Raw genomic sequence first — 15245 nt, 5'->3', positions numbered from 1 at the left:
AGTCAGGCATGACATCTGAACTTCTGTGTAGGGGTATATATACACACACACATGTATGTATATATACACATACACATATATAGGTGTGAAAATAGCAGAAACCTATGCTTGCGCTAATGAAATAATTAACAGGCATATGTCTCCGCTCCTATAACACCTATATATGTGTATGTGTATAAATACATATAAGTGTGTGTGTATATATACCCCTATACAGAATTTCAGATGGTTTGCCTGCCTCTAAAGACCCCCAAAAAATGCCCCAAAAAAATGCCTGCTGCAAAAACACACCTGGGCGTTTTTTTAGCTGGCGTTTCTTTGGGCATTTTTTGGGCGTCTTTGGAGGCAGGCATAACATCATAATTTCTGTGTAGGGGTATATACACACACACACACATGTATGTATATATACACATACACATATATAGGTGTGAAAGTAGCAGAAACCTATGCTTGCGCTAATGAAATAATTAACAGGCATATGGCTTTTCTGATATAACACTTATATATGTGTATGTGTATAAATACATATAAGTGTGTGTGTATATATACCCCTATACAGAAGTTTAAATGTTATGCCTGCCTCCAAAGACCCCCAAAAAATGCCCAAAAAAAACGCCCGCAACAACACACCTGGGCGTTTTTTTGGCGCAGGCGTTTTTTTGGGCGTCTTTGGAGGCAGGCATAACATCTGAACTTCTGTATAGGGGTATATATACACACACACTTATATGTATTTATACACATACACATATAGGTGTGATAGGAGCGGAGACATATGCCTGTTAATTATTTCATTAGCGCAAGCATAGGTTTCTGCTACTTTCACACCTATTTATGTGTATATATACATACATGTGTGTGTGTGTATATATACCCCTACACAGAAGTTCTGATGTTATGCCTGCCTCCAAAGATGCCCAAAAAATGCCCAAAAAAACGCCAGCTAAAAAAACGCCCAGGTGTGTTTTTGCAGCAGGCGTAGGTTTCTGCTACTTTCACACCTATATATGTGTATGTGTATATATACATACATGTGTGTGTGTATATATACCCCTACACAGAAGTTCTGATGTCATGCCTGACTCCAAACATGTCCTCAAAAAAGCCCAATAAAACGCCTGCAACAAAAAGCCGGGTGTAAAAGTAGCGAAGCTACTAACCTGTTCTATATTAATTCTAATACAAACAAACTTTTTTTTTCTGGTTCTGGACATGCTACAGAGCTGAAACTTCACAGGTACACTTTTTGACCCCCCCAGACACTAAATCCAAAGAAATCTCATTTTTTTTTCAATAATTTTTTCAATAATTGGCTCTCTATCAAAAATGACAATTTTAAGACCTTTTTTGTGTGTGATTAATAGTCCCTGGGGCATGACCAAGAACCCTAGGCACTTTTTAGGGGCATTTATTGGGTATTAGGGCTTCAAAATTGTGCTTTTTGATTACCGAAGTTCAGGTCCCATTGATTTCAATGGGGTTCTGAAATCCGGGCCGAACTTTTAGGAAGTTCGGGTGTTCTGGTCGAACTGAACTTTTGAAAAGTTCGATCATCCCTACTGATCATTTGCCACCAGGACTACATCAGATCTTTTGCCATAGCTATCAAGAGCATGTACCACATGTTTATTCAACAGAAGAATTACTTTTTTTCCATCAGTGCTTTTCTAGTACCTCCCAATGAATTTACACTTGCGATCTACTGCAGACATTCACTACATCAGGCTTTGGCAACCCTCCAATTCAGATCTACTTAGCGAACATGGGCATTCAATGGGTAGATCACAATTGACCCACAATGCTTACAGCTCCTGACCCTGCCATGCTGCTTCTCAGATCATAGGGCCAATGTGAAAACAAACCCAGGAGTGACCTGGGTGGACTTTCCTTACTCTGTGTTACTTTTTACTGACCTCTACATTGTGCATTACTTATTACTGTGCATTATGAGCTACTGACATCTGTCTTACTTCTTACTGACCTCTGAACTCTATGTTGCTCACTCCTGACCCCTGCACGGTACATTGCTTACTACTGACCTCTGAACTCTGCATTACTTAGTCCTGGCCCCAGTTCTGTGCATTACTTACTACTGTCCTCTGATTTCTGCATTATTTTTTATTACTGACCCATGCACTCTGTGTTAATCAATACTGATTTTGGAGTTTTAAAATACTATTAATTACTGAACTCTTTGTTACCTACTACTAACCTTTGAACTCTGCATTAATTATTAAATATTACCAAGATTTGAACTAAACTCTGCATTACCTAATACTGAACTCTGTACTCTGCGTTACCTAATACTGAACTCTGTACTCTGCGTTACCTAATACTGTCCTCTGAACTTTGTCTTACTCCTGAACCCTTGCAATGTGCTCAACATACTACTGATCTTTGAACTCTGCATTGTTTACCCATGGACCCTAGACTCTAAGTTACTTACTACAGATCCCTGCACTCTGTGTGACATACTTCTGACCCTTGCACTCTGTATTATTTACTACTGACCTCTCAACTGTGCATTACATACTACTGACCTTTCAACTATGTGGTAATATTGACCCCTGAACTTTGTGCTTCTTACTACAGACCCCTGAACTTTTCAAACTTTCTTTACTTTTTATCGGGACCTTGCTAGATTATCTCTCTAAAAAAAAAAGTGTGTTGTCCCCCCTTGTGATCTTTGATCTTTTTAATGTTTTTCACATAAATTCCCACCCTTCCATGCTTTCTTATCCCTGCACTACACATTTGATACCATATCAATTAAATTTTTAGTTGAAAAATTCTAATTTGCAATCTCCAGCCTTTGCCTTCTGCATCTGCTACAAACTCTAATTGTATCTTTACCTACAATATGTATATCTGTCCTCACCACGAAAAGTGTTGAAAGAGAAGAGAGAGAGAAAATGCCCAGTAGTCAGTAGCCTTGTGCAGATATGTGGTAATCCCCACACAGTACTGTGGATGGTGGATATACATTATAATGGACAGCATTCAAAATTGTCTTTTTTAAACAATAGCTGTAGTAGTAATACATGACTATAAAGCCACTGTATGATTTTTATCAGATTTGTTACTCAACCTTAAGTTTGTCAGGGTATGCTTTCCACAGAAGAGGAATTCCTTTCTGTTTCTGTAAACACTGAATAAGTTAAGTACAGAATGGAAACTGTAAAGCTTCCAGCTGTTTTTATTAGATTTCAACAAGTATAAAACTGTGCTGATCTTTCCCAGTCATCTATAGTGTTATCAAACTGACTTTGAGGTGTGGAGGGACAAGTCTGTTAAGTGAAATAAGCATTCAAGTTTCATGTATTATACTGTAAATTACTTGCAGGCAAGAAAAAAATCCACAATTCATCAAAAAAGTCCTGAACTATTAGTATACTTTTCTGCTTTCTGCCTCTAGTCTATGGTTAAATCATTCTAGTCTTGTGAGCTTTGCATAGGAAGACCTTGTAGGCATTAAAACCTGATTATCAAGCAAACTTTCCTATGCACACTTAAAAAGTCAGCACCTTAGCAAGAGGCCATCAATATATATATAGGGCAACATAAAAGGCAGTGAAGAGAAATCAGTTTTCGGAACAGAGACATTGTTCAATCCAAATATATTGCAGATTCAGTGATAACTACAAAGCTATGACATTACTAAGACTAGAGGTATTCCATTACTGTCTCTAAAAACCAACAGTCTAATGTAAAGATGTTTTACTTCTACAAAATGTATCATATATAGTCAAAGACTCCAACACCTGGCCATTTCATCTCTGTGTGAGATAGGCCCATAAAAGAAGAAAATGGTCGCACACCAGCACGGAATCCAATGAAGAAAAGTTCCTTTATTCACATAAGTGTTACAATGTACAGTAGGGTAGGACAATAGATGCGTTTCACTCGACTTCTAAGTGCGCGTTCACTACCTCCACTGAGATAGACCCACTTATACACCTTTTGAGCCAGATGGTTTAGAAGATTAGAAGCCCAAACCAAGTTTAGCAGCATTGGTATGCCTCAGTTATCTTGACATAACTCTATGAATAATTTCTCTGATTGCTAGTTGGTCTGAAAGCTAGGAGCACACACAGTTGCACATTCTTAGTTTTCTACTGCAGGGTAAATAACATTCTTATGGCAGGTGGCATTTTATATTTGGGCTTATAAATACTTTTGACTTAAGAGAGATAACAAAGAGCCTACAACAAAGGATATGTTTGAGAATACCCCCCCCCCCCCCCCCGTATCACTAGCATGGATTCTCAAATAACCAGGTTACCAACAAAATAGATTCGGCCTATTTGCCACACTACAACACTGTCCTGATGAAAAATGGATGTACTGAAGAAAGCTGTGCTTTCTGTATGCATCTCAAGTTAGTTAACTTTGACTAGGGTGTACCTTTAATCCATGGGTTTATTGTCAATGGAGAATATTTGTCACTGTGCCCAAGGACCTGCACAAATAGAATGTTAAAAAATCCATTAATAAAAGTGGTATTTTTTCCTTTGGGAGTTTTTTTTTTGTCTTTCAAATCCACAAGCTACATTTTTAAACAATGCAGGCAGACAAGAATTTTTTTTTTTTTTTTTGCTTGGCACTAATGTCAGTAATTTAACTGTTGGAATGTTAATTACTGTATAATGTCTTTTTTTCAATGTTTTGAAAACTAAGTTTGTGATAATTTTCCCTTTTGTTTGTTTTTAATCTACTGTATTCAGCATGCAGCTTCAAAACCTTTAGTTGGTTTGTGCAGCTGCTAGCTGTGGTAGGCCAGTTCATATTCCTGGCTTATCAATAGTCTGGTCTTCAGTGTAGCAAATCTCACGGCAGGCATAGCTGTCCAACAGAAATAAACAATATTATGCCAGATACAGTTTAGGGAATGCTTTTAAATGTATCAACACATGGATGTAGAAAGAGCCAGCTGCCATTTCCAGTGAATTAGATTTGGAAGGATATGCAGTGTAGAGTAAGAGCCCTCTCATAAAATTCTCCAAGGGATGGCCGTAAAACAGCCATAAATGCTATTGAAATGCCTTTCACTAAGCACCGGCCATCTACTCCTGTTCCCTATTGCACAATGCATTCATTAGTGCTACTTGTGTCGTATGTTTTTAACCTCTTCAAAATTATTGCTCACATTTATGATTGTTTGAGCCATGCTTTGAGGTAGATCAGACACATTTATGCTGTATTGTTAGTGAAATGCAGTTTTAATTAAAAAAAAAAAATATATATATATATATATATATTGATTTGTATGTTTCTGGATACATTTATGTATGGCTATATATGATGATATCACAATTATGTTATAATTAAATGATAAAAAAAAACTATATCTAAATCAAACTAGCTCTTCTAAAGTGCAAAACATTCAGAAAAAAACTGCTTCCTAAACTGGGAGCTAGCCAAAGTCATGATGTGTTATGTCCTACTCCACCACTGACACACACAATAGGGTTTACTCACTAAAGGAAGATAGACTTTGAAAGGGAATTTGAACCTTGCCCGGGGAATTTTCCGCAGATCGTAGTGAACATGGTGAAATAGGAATATTTGCAATATCTAATATATAACAAAAAAAATATGTTTTTGGTTGGACATGATTGGATGATGAAAGAGCTTTACCTAATTAACTAGCAAATTACCAAAAGCAAAGCAAAAGCTTTATCTAATTAATTAGCAAATTCTCTAGCAAAGTGCATCTTTCCTTGAAAAGTGAACAGTTTTTTGTGCTTAGTAAATTAACCCCAATATATAGAAGATGAAAAGGAGAAGTGGTCACACAGCAACAACATTTTTTTAATTCTTACCTTCTAAAAATGTTTGGGTCCCAAAGGGAGAAATGCTGGTCAAAACAGCCGTTTAAGTCAAATAAACCAGCCTGGAATTGCAAAAACAGCTGAACAGGTGTAAACAGCCTATCACTAATGCTTTAGTTAGTTTTATATTGATAAAAATTGTTTGTAGTAGCTTGCATTGCTGTTTGTGCAATTGACCTAAAATTACCTGAAATTGTGTGTAGACGTTCTAAATGCATTTTCTCATAGAGAGGCTTTTTTCAACATTTATTATAAGAAAAAAGTGAAATGCTTTTGCCCACCATGACTATTTTGTATCTAGAAGTATCAAAAAGGTGAGATGGACAATCCATTTTTACTATAATTACATTTTTAGGTGAATGGATTGTCCATCTCACCTTTTTGATATCAACAAATTGTTTGATATATCTGACTCAGTTTTGTAATATGGCATTATAGAAAGTCGGTTCAAGGAAATGTCAGATTTTATAAGGTAGGTATATGTGATACCATGTTAAAAACCAGGTTAATTTATCCAAAGTCTGTTAGCCAGCTTGACGTTTAAAGTGACTTGTACAACAAGTATATACTTATTATAGATTTCATTTGAATCTATAAACTATAATGATTATTTTCTTTACTTCCTGCTTCAAATAAAGACAGGTCTTGATTTAGTGGAAGGATTGAACTGCTCTTTCAGTTTGGAAAATGTAAAAATGGTGTAATCTTTGAAATCAAATAGAAGTAGTGGAATTAGAAGCAAGTAAAAAGACAGTTCTCTTTTGTTTAGATGAAGGTGTGTTTTTTTTATGAAACAATCGTTGGTGCTCACAATTTATTGGAAAGTACACTTAGTTTCCCTCCTGTAACTCATAGACATTCCACTATATCTTTTTTAGCTGCTCCAAGCTCAGACAACGTAGCCCTGTATGTTGGGATTGTCATTGCTGTCATCGTGTGCCTGGCCATCTCAGTCATCATTGCTTTGTTTGTCTATCGGAAGAACCATCGCGGTTTTGAATCTGACATCATTGACACTTCTGCACTAAATGGCGGGTTCCAGGCTGTCAACATTAAAGCTGCAAGACAAGGTGAGTTGAACATTATAAATGAATGATGGACAATGGCAAGAATTAATGCCATGGATTGCTCTTTGAGTCATAACACTGCAAGCAGTATTGCCATTACAGTAAAACCTGTAGCTGAATCAAAATAAGAAAGCTATCAGAAGCAGGTATCTAACAGCATAACATGCCTGGGCCTGCTAATTGGTAGTTTTGGTATTATATTTTGGTTACAGGTTTGCTCTAAAGAGATGGAATGTAGGTGGTAAATGCAATGTATTAATATCCAATACTATCTAGAAATACACTATATAAACCTATAAAAGGAACATATCTTTTGATGTTCAAAATATAAATTTGTTCAAATGTTATGCTTGTGTTGTGGAATATATTATGAGATCATATTAATTTTATTATTATTATACCAGCTATGTTGCTAATAGGGTTGTAGGGTGGGTCTGCGGCACTTTATCCAGTAATCCTGGGCTGTACCCTCCTAAAGTAACATCTATTTGACTGTACATATTAAAAGAGAAGTTTGGGTTTCTTTTTTAATTTATACTTACCTAGGTGGATGCAGCATAGGCCCGATGCTGCACCTGTCATCCGGCGCCTCTGCACTGAGAAATGAGCGATTGAACACCACTGATCGCTCAGTTCTAACGGCTCCCCGAGCAAAGAGCTGTTGACTGTCAGTGGACTCACTGGAGCGTTGAGCTGTGGAGGGGGTGGAGTGGCCGGTACAGCCTCTCAGTGGCTCAATGAGAGGCTGAGCTGGATGTCGGTCCAGGCACCTGGCAGATCCCAACTTCCATTGTCGTGATGAAGCGGGGCCTGGACCGACTTCTGTGACGTCAGCAGAGAGCGGACTTCAGCCTGCTCTCTGCTGAAAGCAGGTCACAAGAGTTCAGAACAAAATGCAATCCTGTGATACATAGGGGATGTACAGCCAAACGAGCTTTGGCTGTACATCTCCTTTAATTTCCTAACAACATTGCAATTATTTAAATAATTTGAATACAACCATATTATTCCAAACACTGGCTATGCTACAAATGTAAAAGGGCCTATTTTTTTGGTGCAGTTGGCTTATACAAATAACATACAGATAAGGAGAACTCATCTTGTAAAGGTTAACGAACCTCAATCAGGTTCAAAATAGATTTCTTGCTGCTGGATCTGATTAAATAGGTAATTAGAGTGCATGCACGTGGATATCATAGACTGACACATTGTTCAGGTAAATGATACTACCTTTTTATTTCTAATGGACAGTATATTATATAGTTAGTAGGCGGTGTCATATGTTAGTACGTCATAAGCATAATATTAGCATAATACTGATTATTTGCAGCTTTCTGATTAGTCAGGTCCGTTGTAAGGTGGTCCCCTTCCAGTTCATGAATGTTATCTTCTTTTGAAGGCACTGTGCCAAGGCTCCATCTTTTTCTCGCATTCCATTGTCGGTGGTGGGGAGTATCTAGTAACGGCCATTTTGAGTAAGGAAGATATGTACATGTATAGAGAAACAGACATTAGAAAAATAGACATTTTGCTTAATTCACAAGTGTTCATCACATTCCTTCACAATCTCAATTTTTTTTCCATCGTTGTTTAACACCAATGAATCACTAGTAACTAGTTCTGACCTCAGTCTCATTATTTCTCAAATTAATTTCTCAAATCCTTAAAGAGGAATTTCACCCTTATTTTTTTTTGTCCCTCTACTTACCCGATGCTAAACTGATCACACTTCAGATACTCACCCACACAGAGGATCTAGCATTGTCCTGCTGCCGCTGCCAGGTCTAGCGCCTCCATGTTCATCTGTGACATCACCTGGAGGTTGTGCTAGCTCTTCTGGGTTATGGGGCAGCATACCTTTGATGTGCCACTAGGCCTTCTCCCTCCTCCATTGGTCAATGGATGGAAAAGCGGGGTTCCCAGTGCTTCCTGGGATATACATGTCATATAGGCACCGGGGCACTGACGTCATTCATCTAAGTGAATGACAGAGAATGAGGGGGGCACTTAGAAACTAAATAAAAATTTATGTGCAGCAGTGGGTGGGCTGGATGGAGAGAAATTTTTAAAGTCCAGAAATTGACTTCTATAATGTATCCAGCACCTGAAATGAATATCCCGCCTAGTCATATAGCGCTGTGAAAATCTCTATCACATCACACTATAATATAAAGCGCATCACCTCTATAAAAGTATACAAAAAAGTAATCGTCCTGCAAAAAAAAAGAAAAAAATCCATGTAACAGACCACACATATAAGTGTTCTCCATACATACTGTCCATATCCTATGGAGTGGTAACTTAATAAAAAAAAAAACTGCTAACAAAATCAGATGCATAGTAGAATTAAACCTTAGGACTCCCCCTACAATTCAGACACAATTATGGGAGTTTTTTTTTTTTTTTTATTATTCAATTAATTTTTATTGGGTTTTCAGAAATACAGAAGAACAACAGTACATTCAATATCATACTTATACAACAGTTACAAACAGTGTACATCCAACAGCAACATATTAATGTCTTCACAATTATGGGAGTTTATAGACTACTTAAATGTATATTACAGTGAATATTGAAAAGGATCAGGACAAAAAGTCAAACAACAGCAATATTTAAAAAACAAAATAGCAATAGGGTTCCAATAACTTGAATTTCCAGGAATATAACATGCCTGCTATTAGATATAGCTGCATTAAAGACAGAAAACTATTCTGTCCGACTGGGGCCTACAGGTCCACCAATATATAAATTAAAGTGTACTTTTATTTTTGAAGTCAAAATTGAAAAAAACCCTGTCTGTTTTTTTTATTTTTAGAAACATAGAATGTGTCGGCAGATAAGAACCATTTGGCCCATCTAGTCTGCCCAATATATCTGAATCATCTGAATAATCCCTGGCCCTATCTTATATGAAGGATAGCCTTATGCCTATCCCATGCATGCTTAAACTCCTTCACTGTATTTGCAGCTACCACTTCTGCAGGAAGGTTATTCCATGCATCCACTACTCTCTCAGTAAAGTAATACTTCCTCATATTACTTTTAAACCTTTGCCCCTCTAATTTAAAACTGTGTCCTCTTGTGGTAGTTTTTCTTCTTTTAAATATGCTCTCCTCCTTTACCGAGTTTATTCCCTTTATGTATTTAAAAGTTTCTGTCATATCCCCTCTGTCTCTTCTTTCTTCCAAGCTATACATGTTAAGGTCCTTTAACCTTTCCTGGTAAGTTTTTTCCTGCAATCCATGTACTAGTTTAGTAGCTCTTCTCTGAACTCTCTCTAGAGTATCTATATCCTTCTGGAGATATGGCCTCCAGTACTGCGCACAATACTCCAAGTGAGGTCTCACCAGTGTTCTGTACAGTGGCATAAGCACTTCTCTCTTTCTACTGCTTATACCTCTCCCTATACATCCAAGCATTCTGCTGGCATTTCGTGCTGCTCTATTACATTGTCTTCCCACCTTTAAGTCTTCTGAAATAATTACTCCTAAATCCCTTTCCTCAGATACTGAGGTCAGGACTGTGTCAAATATTCTATATTCTGCCCTTGGGTTTTTACGTCCCAGGTGCATTATCTTGCACTTATCCACATTAAATTTCAGTTGACAGAGTTCTGACCATTCTTCTAGTTTTCCTAAATCCCATTTGGCGTTTCCCTCCAGGAACATCAACCCTGTTACATATCTTTGTGTCATCAGCAAAAAGACAAACCTTACCATCGAGGCCTTTTGCAATATCACTTATGAAGATATTAAACAAAATTGGTCCCAGTACAGATCCCTGAGGTACCCCACTGGTAACATGACCTTGTTCTGAATGTTCTCCATTGACTACAACCCTCTGTTGTCTGTCACTCAGCCACTGCCTAATCCACTCAATAATATGGGAGTCCATGCTCAATGACTGCAGTTTATTGATAAGTCTTCTATGTGGGACAGTGTCAAAAGCCTTACTAAAATCTAGATATGCAATGTCTACTGCACCTCCACCGTCTATTATTTTAGTCACCCAGTCAAAAAAATCTTTTTTACTGTTAACATAGCATCCAAAAAAAAAAAGTATATTATTAAGGTCCATAAAGGCCCCATTGAAAGGTTGAAAAAGCATTTTTGATACTTTCTTTTCTGGATGGGGGAACAAAATTCTACAGGTGTAAGGCTAGCATTATCCTTTGTTAGAACATACAGTGTTCAAATCTAGTTTACGACTGATAAATGGGATTACCTGCACAGTACAGACAGGCAAACACAGATGCCCAGGGGTTTATTTACTAAAGCTGGAGAGTGCAAAATCTGGTGCAGCTGTGCATATAAACCAATCAGCTTCCAGGTTTTATTGTCAAAGCCTAATTGAACAAGCTAAAGTTAGAAGCTGATTGGCTACCATGCCCAGCTGCACCAGATTTTGCACTCTCCAGTTTTAGTAAATGTACCCCCCAGTCTCTTCATAAACAAAGAGAACTAAGTGGGATTTTAGAGTGCTGAAACATCTAAAAAAAGGAAGCTGCATTTTTAAACTATTTTTTAAAGTTATGTTATGTGAATAGGAACTTTCAACAAATATAAAGTAGGTGTTATCCCAATTTGGCTGTGAAAGTGGAAATACACTTTAAAATGATTTTGCTGCAACAGCAGCATCAAAATACGTTAAATATTTATACCATATACTGCATTTGGCTACAGGGAAATTATAACTGCCAGTCACCGGCTAACGTGCCAGGTTTAGCTCTGAAGTAGGCTGTGCAGAAGCTTTTGAAAAGATTGTTTGTGCAAATTATTGGTGTTGTCTAAAGCCACCACGCTGCGTTGTTGCGATGTGTCACTGAATTGACTCTAGTTTTGTCAGATTTGACAGCTAGATTTTTCCCACAGCTGACAGAGCCATCACTTGGGCCTGCAATCTGAATATGATTTTTCTTTTTTTTTTCTTTCTTTCAAATACTCTTCTCTATTTTGTATGGATATGTTGTAGTCACAGAAAGCAGCCAAACACCATTACGACGCCTTCTTTCTTTCTTTGTACATGAAGCAAATAATCCACGCGTTACCTTAGATTAGCTCAATTAAGTATGCATGCCATTTACAGGTGCTGTCATTGAAGAACACATGATTATCAAGAGAACGCTTTTGCATGTGACATGCTTCATTTGTGAAAGATTTAAGTGACAAACTAAATTTCCTCATTGCTTAATAGCTTTTCACAGAAAGTACGGTAAAATACTCTGAGTAGCAAGCATTACATCTGCTTGATGGATTTCCCTCTTGTGCAATATCTGATGACTGCCTATTGCATTTTTCCATGTGCTGTTTACTTACAAATGAGCTTACTGGAAAAACATGAGCATTAGTGAAAGAGAAAATGGTAACATAAGACATGACACCTGCATTACCTGCATAAACAGTACACATGATAATGGAAATGAGACTGGAGCAGACAAATAGGCAGACAACATAACACTGGCCATAAATAAGGGAAATGCTATAATCCTGGTACATATTTATCTCTGCTCTATCAGCAGAGAGTGGTATAAAATGAATTGGGATTATCCCTTTCTGTTGTATTCTATTCTCCCAAATTCTTTTCTTTTTCTGTTTTGTGCTTGTCACACAATTCTCCATAATTGTTTATAAGACATTTACCCCAGTTTATGGCCGGCCAAAAGCTAACCTTTAAACAGGCAGTCAGCTAAAGTAAAGGGGAAACAGCATGCTCATGTGCTCCTATCTTTTCTTAGTCTGCCCTTTCCTCCAATTAACTTGTTCACGGTAAGCACATGTGAACATCAGCAAAGTTTGATTGGCTCCTAGTCCTGCTGTCTGGGTACTGCTTGGAGTTCAGTCTTAAAGCTAAGCTAAACTGCACAAAATGCTCACCTTCCAGTGATATGATAATTACTTACGTTACTGGCTGCTGTCATCTTCTTCTCAGCCAGTTTCTTGGTGTCAGAATTTTTCGGCCTACTAATTGGCCAGTGGGGGATGATGTCATTCATCCTGGCACTGCTGGAGTGTTCTGGGAATGCATGCTAAGCTGTGCATGTGCATCTCAGTGTAAATTTATTCTGTAATCAGGCAGGTTAGGACCCACTGGAGGGTGGTAAAAACAAGTGGTTAATCGACATTTGTATTACTCCCCACAACCATCTATCTACAAGCAGACACGGCAGTGCTTGGATGGATACAATTGAATTCAGCAACTATAGCACTACATGCGGAGTTTGACAGGAGTCACTACCTGTCAAATGCACTCTTGTAAGTAAAGAGGGCCATGCTTACAGTTGCAGTGTGATCTCACAATATAAAATTGCTGTATAGATGTCAGCAACATTGCCTCCTGATTGCCTGAAAACCTCCTTTCACTGTTCTCCTGAAAGTGATCCACCACAAAATACTTTTCAGGAGGCGATAGTCATGGCCTAAATGTGAAAGGAGTTTGAGTGTGTCTTATTGCAGAAGAGACATAGGATCGGCAATAAAAAGATGCCTGCTGCCAATTTTTATAATTTTAGATTTTGTCCCACAAAATAACAATGTCTATCAAACTTCATGGTAATGCTCTACCTATACTAAATGGGGTGCTTAGTAAAATGAGAGAAAAAAATGATCTAATAAATATATTGTCCATAGCAACAAATAGGATGCTTGTGTTTGTTTGTTTGAATAAAAAAAATGCTACATTTTCTTCATCTAATGATCATAATAATGAATTGTTTATAGATCTCCTGGCAATTCCTCCAGACCTAACATCAGCAGCGGCAATGTACAGAGGACCTGTGTATGCCCTCCATGATGTATCTGATAAGATACCAATGACCAACTCACCTCTCCTCGATCCTCTTCCAAATTTGAAAATTAAAGTGTACAATTCATCTGGTGCCGTAACGCCTCAAGATGATCTTTCGGATTATTCTTCAAAACTTTCTCCTCAAATTACTCAGTCTTTACTGGAAAATGACACTCTAAACACAAAGAATCAGAGCCTAGCAAGGCAGACGGATCCATCTTGCACTGCTTTTGGAACATTTAACTCACTGGGTGGACACCTGATCATACCCAATTCAGGTATGTATTTGAATATAAATTGATAAATTATATGGTATAACAGGGCTAGGATGGAAATAATGGGATATGTGTTTGGACAAAAATTTGTTGTGGAATGGTCAAACCGCTGTCTGTGACTCCATTTGGAATAATTCTCCTTATCCCTGTCTATTTGGCTAGTGTTGGAAAAATAGGGACATGAAGGAAAATCTCACAATTTCTTTGGTTGAGAGGTGTTAGGCTAAAGAGGATTTGGAAATTCCATCAATGGGTTGCTGGCAACAAACTGAGCAAAATTCTAGTTAGGAGTTACTGCAGCAGCCCATAGGGCTTTTTACTCAAGGGCAATGAAGGGAAATATTAAATGATCCACTATGTTCTAAAATTTGCACATCATTTTGTAAATTGTTTACTGTCAATGCAGATGGTTTTTATCTTATTTGTACTTTAAAGTGTACAAATATATATATGTATATATATATATATATATATATATATATATATATATATATATATATATATATATATATATATATATATATATGTATATAGATATATATAGATATATACATACATTACATTTTATTAAAAAAATATAATATATTTTAACAAATATATGGTGTTGTCCTGGCACAATAAAATTCCCAGTTCCAAGTGTGTCTTGATTGAATCACTGGAAACATATATCCCCTTCACCAAGTCACCAAAATTAAAAGTCAGCAACTACAAATACAAACTACAACTACAGCCACAGAAAATCAGTTACTTACCAGTATATGAGTTCTAGTGTTCTTCTAACAGCTGCAGGTCCATGGCCTCGCTATTTTGGATTTGGGACCTGGCTGTGACTTCCTGATGAATCACAGCTAGCTCTCAAATTGATCCTGCAACCTCCTAGGACCTGTGGCATGTCACAAGATGCTGCAGTTAGGGTGACGGATGTGACTTGCAACATCATCCACACCTAGATGAGGAATGAGGAAGAAAAAGCAGGGACCATCAAAAAACGGTTGATGCCCAAAAAAAAAAAAAAACGGCAACTCAGTTACAGGCTGCAACAGGCAGAGTAAAGTTCCGCTTTAAATAAGAAATGTTAAGATCCCTAGTGCCCAACCTGCAGCACTGTGTGGCCTTTGGCCCCCAGCAGCCAGTAGTCAATGGTTATTTTGCCCTTCTTACTCACTGACAGTGAAGAAAAATGATGACTAAATTTGTTTCTGTTAGATAAATGATTTAGTTTATTTATTCACACCTTCCCACTGTTTCTATGCTATTCATTTTTTTTCTCTTTCTTTGTATTG

At 37.4% G+C, this 15245-nt stretch overlaps 1 protein-coding gene across 2 annotated transcripts in view; it reads left to right on the top strand.

Annotated features, from left to right (window-relative positions):
* Positions 1–15245, top strand: part of UNC5C (unc-5 netrin receptor C) — a 514725-nt gene that overhangs the window by 461200 nt on the left and 38280 nt on the right. For both annotated transcript variants that reach the window (XM_082243646.1, XM_082243645.1), the window contains 2 exons: positions 6713–6904; positions 13621–13965. In XM_082243646.1, the coding sequence (XP_082099772.1) occupies positions 6713–6904; positions 13621–13965 (537 nt within the window). The remainder of the gene's footprint in view (positions 1–6712; positions 6905–13620; positions 13966–15245) is intronic.

This window comes from Pelophylax lessonae (genome assembly GCF_965119305.1).
Source record: "Pelophylax lessonae genome assembly, chromosome: 1".
NCBI lineage: Eukaryota > Metazoa > Chordata > Amphibia > Anura > Ranidae > Pelophylax > Pelophylax lessonae.
This window is presented reverse-complemented; position numbering and strand designations above follow the sequence as displayed.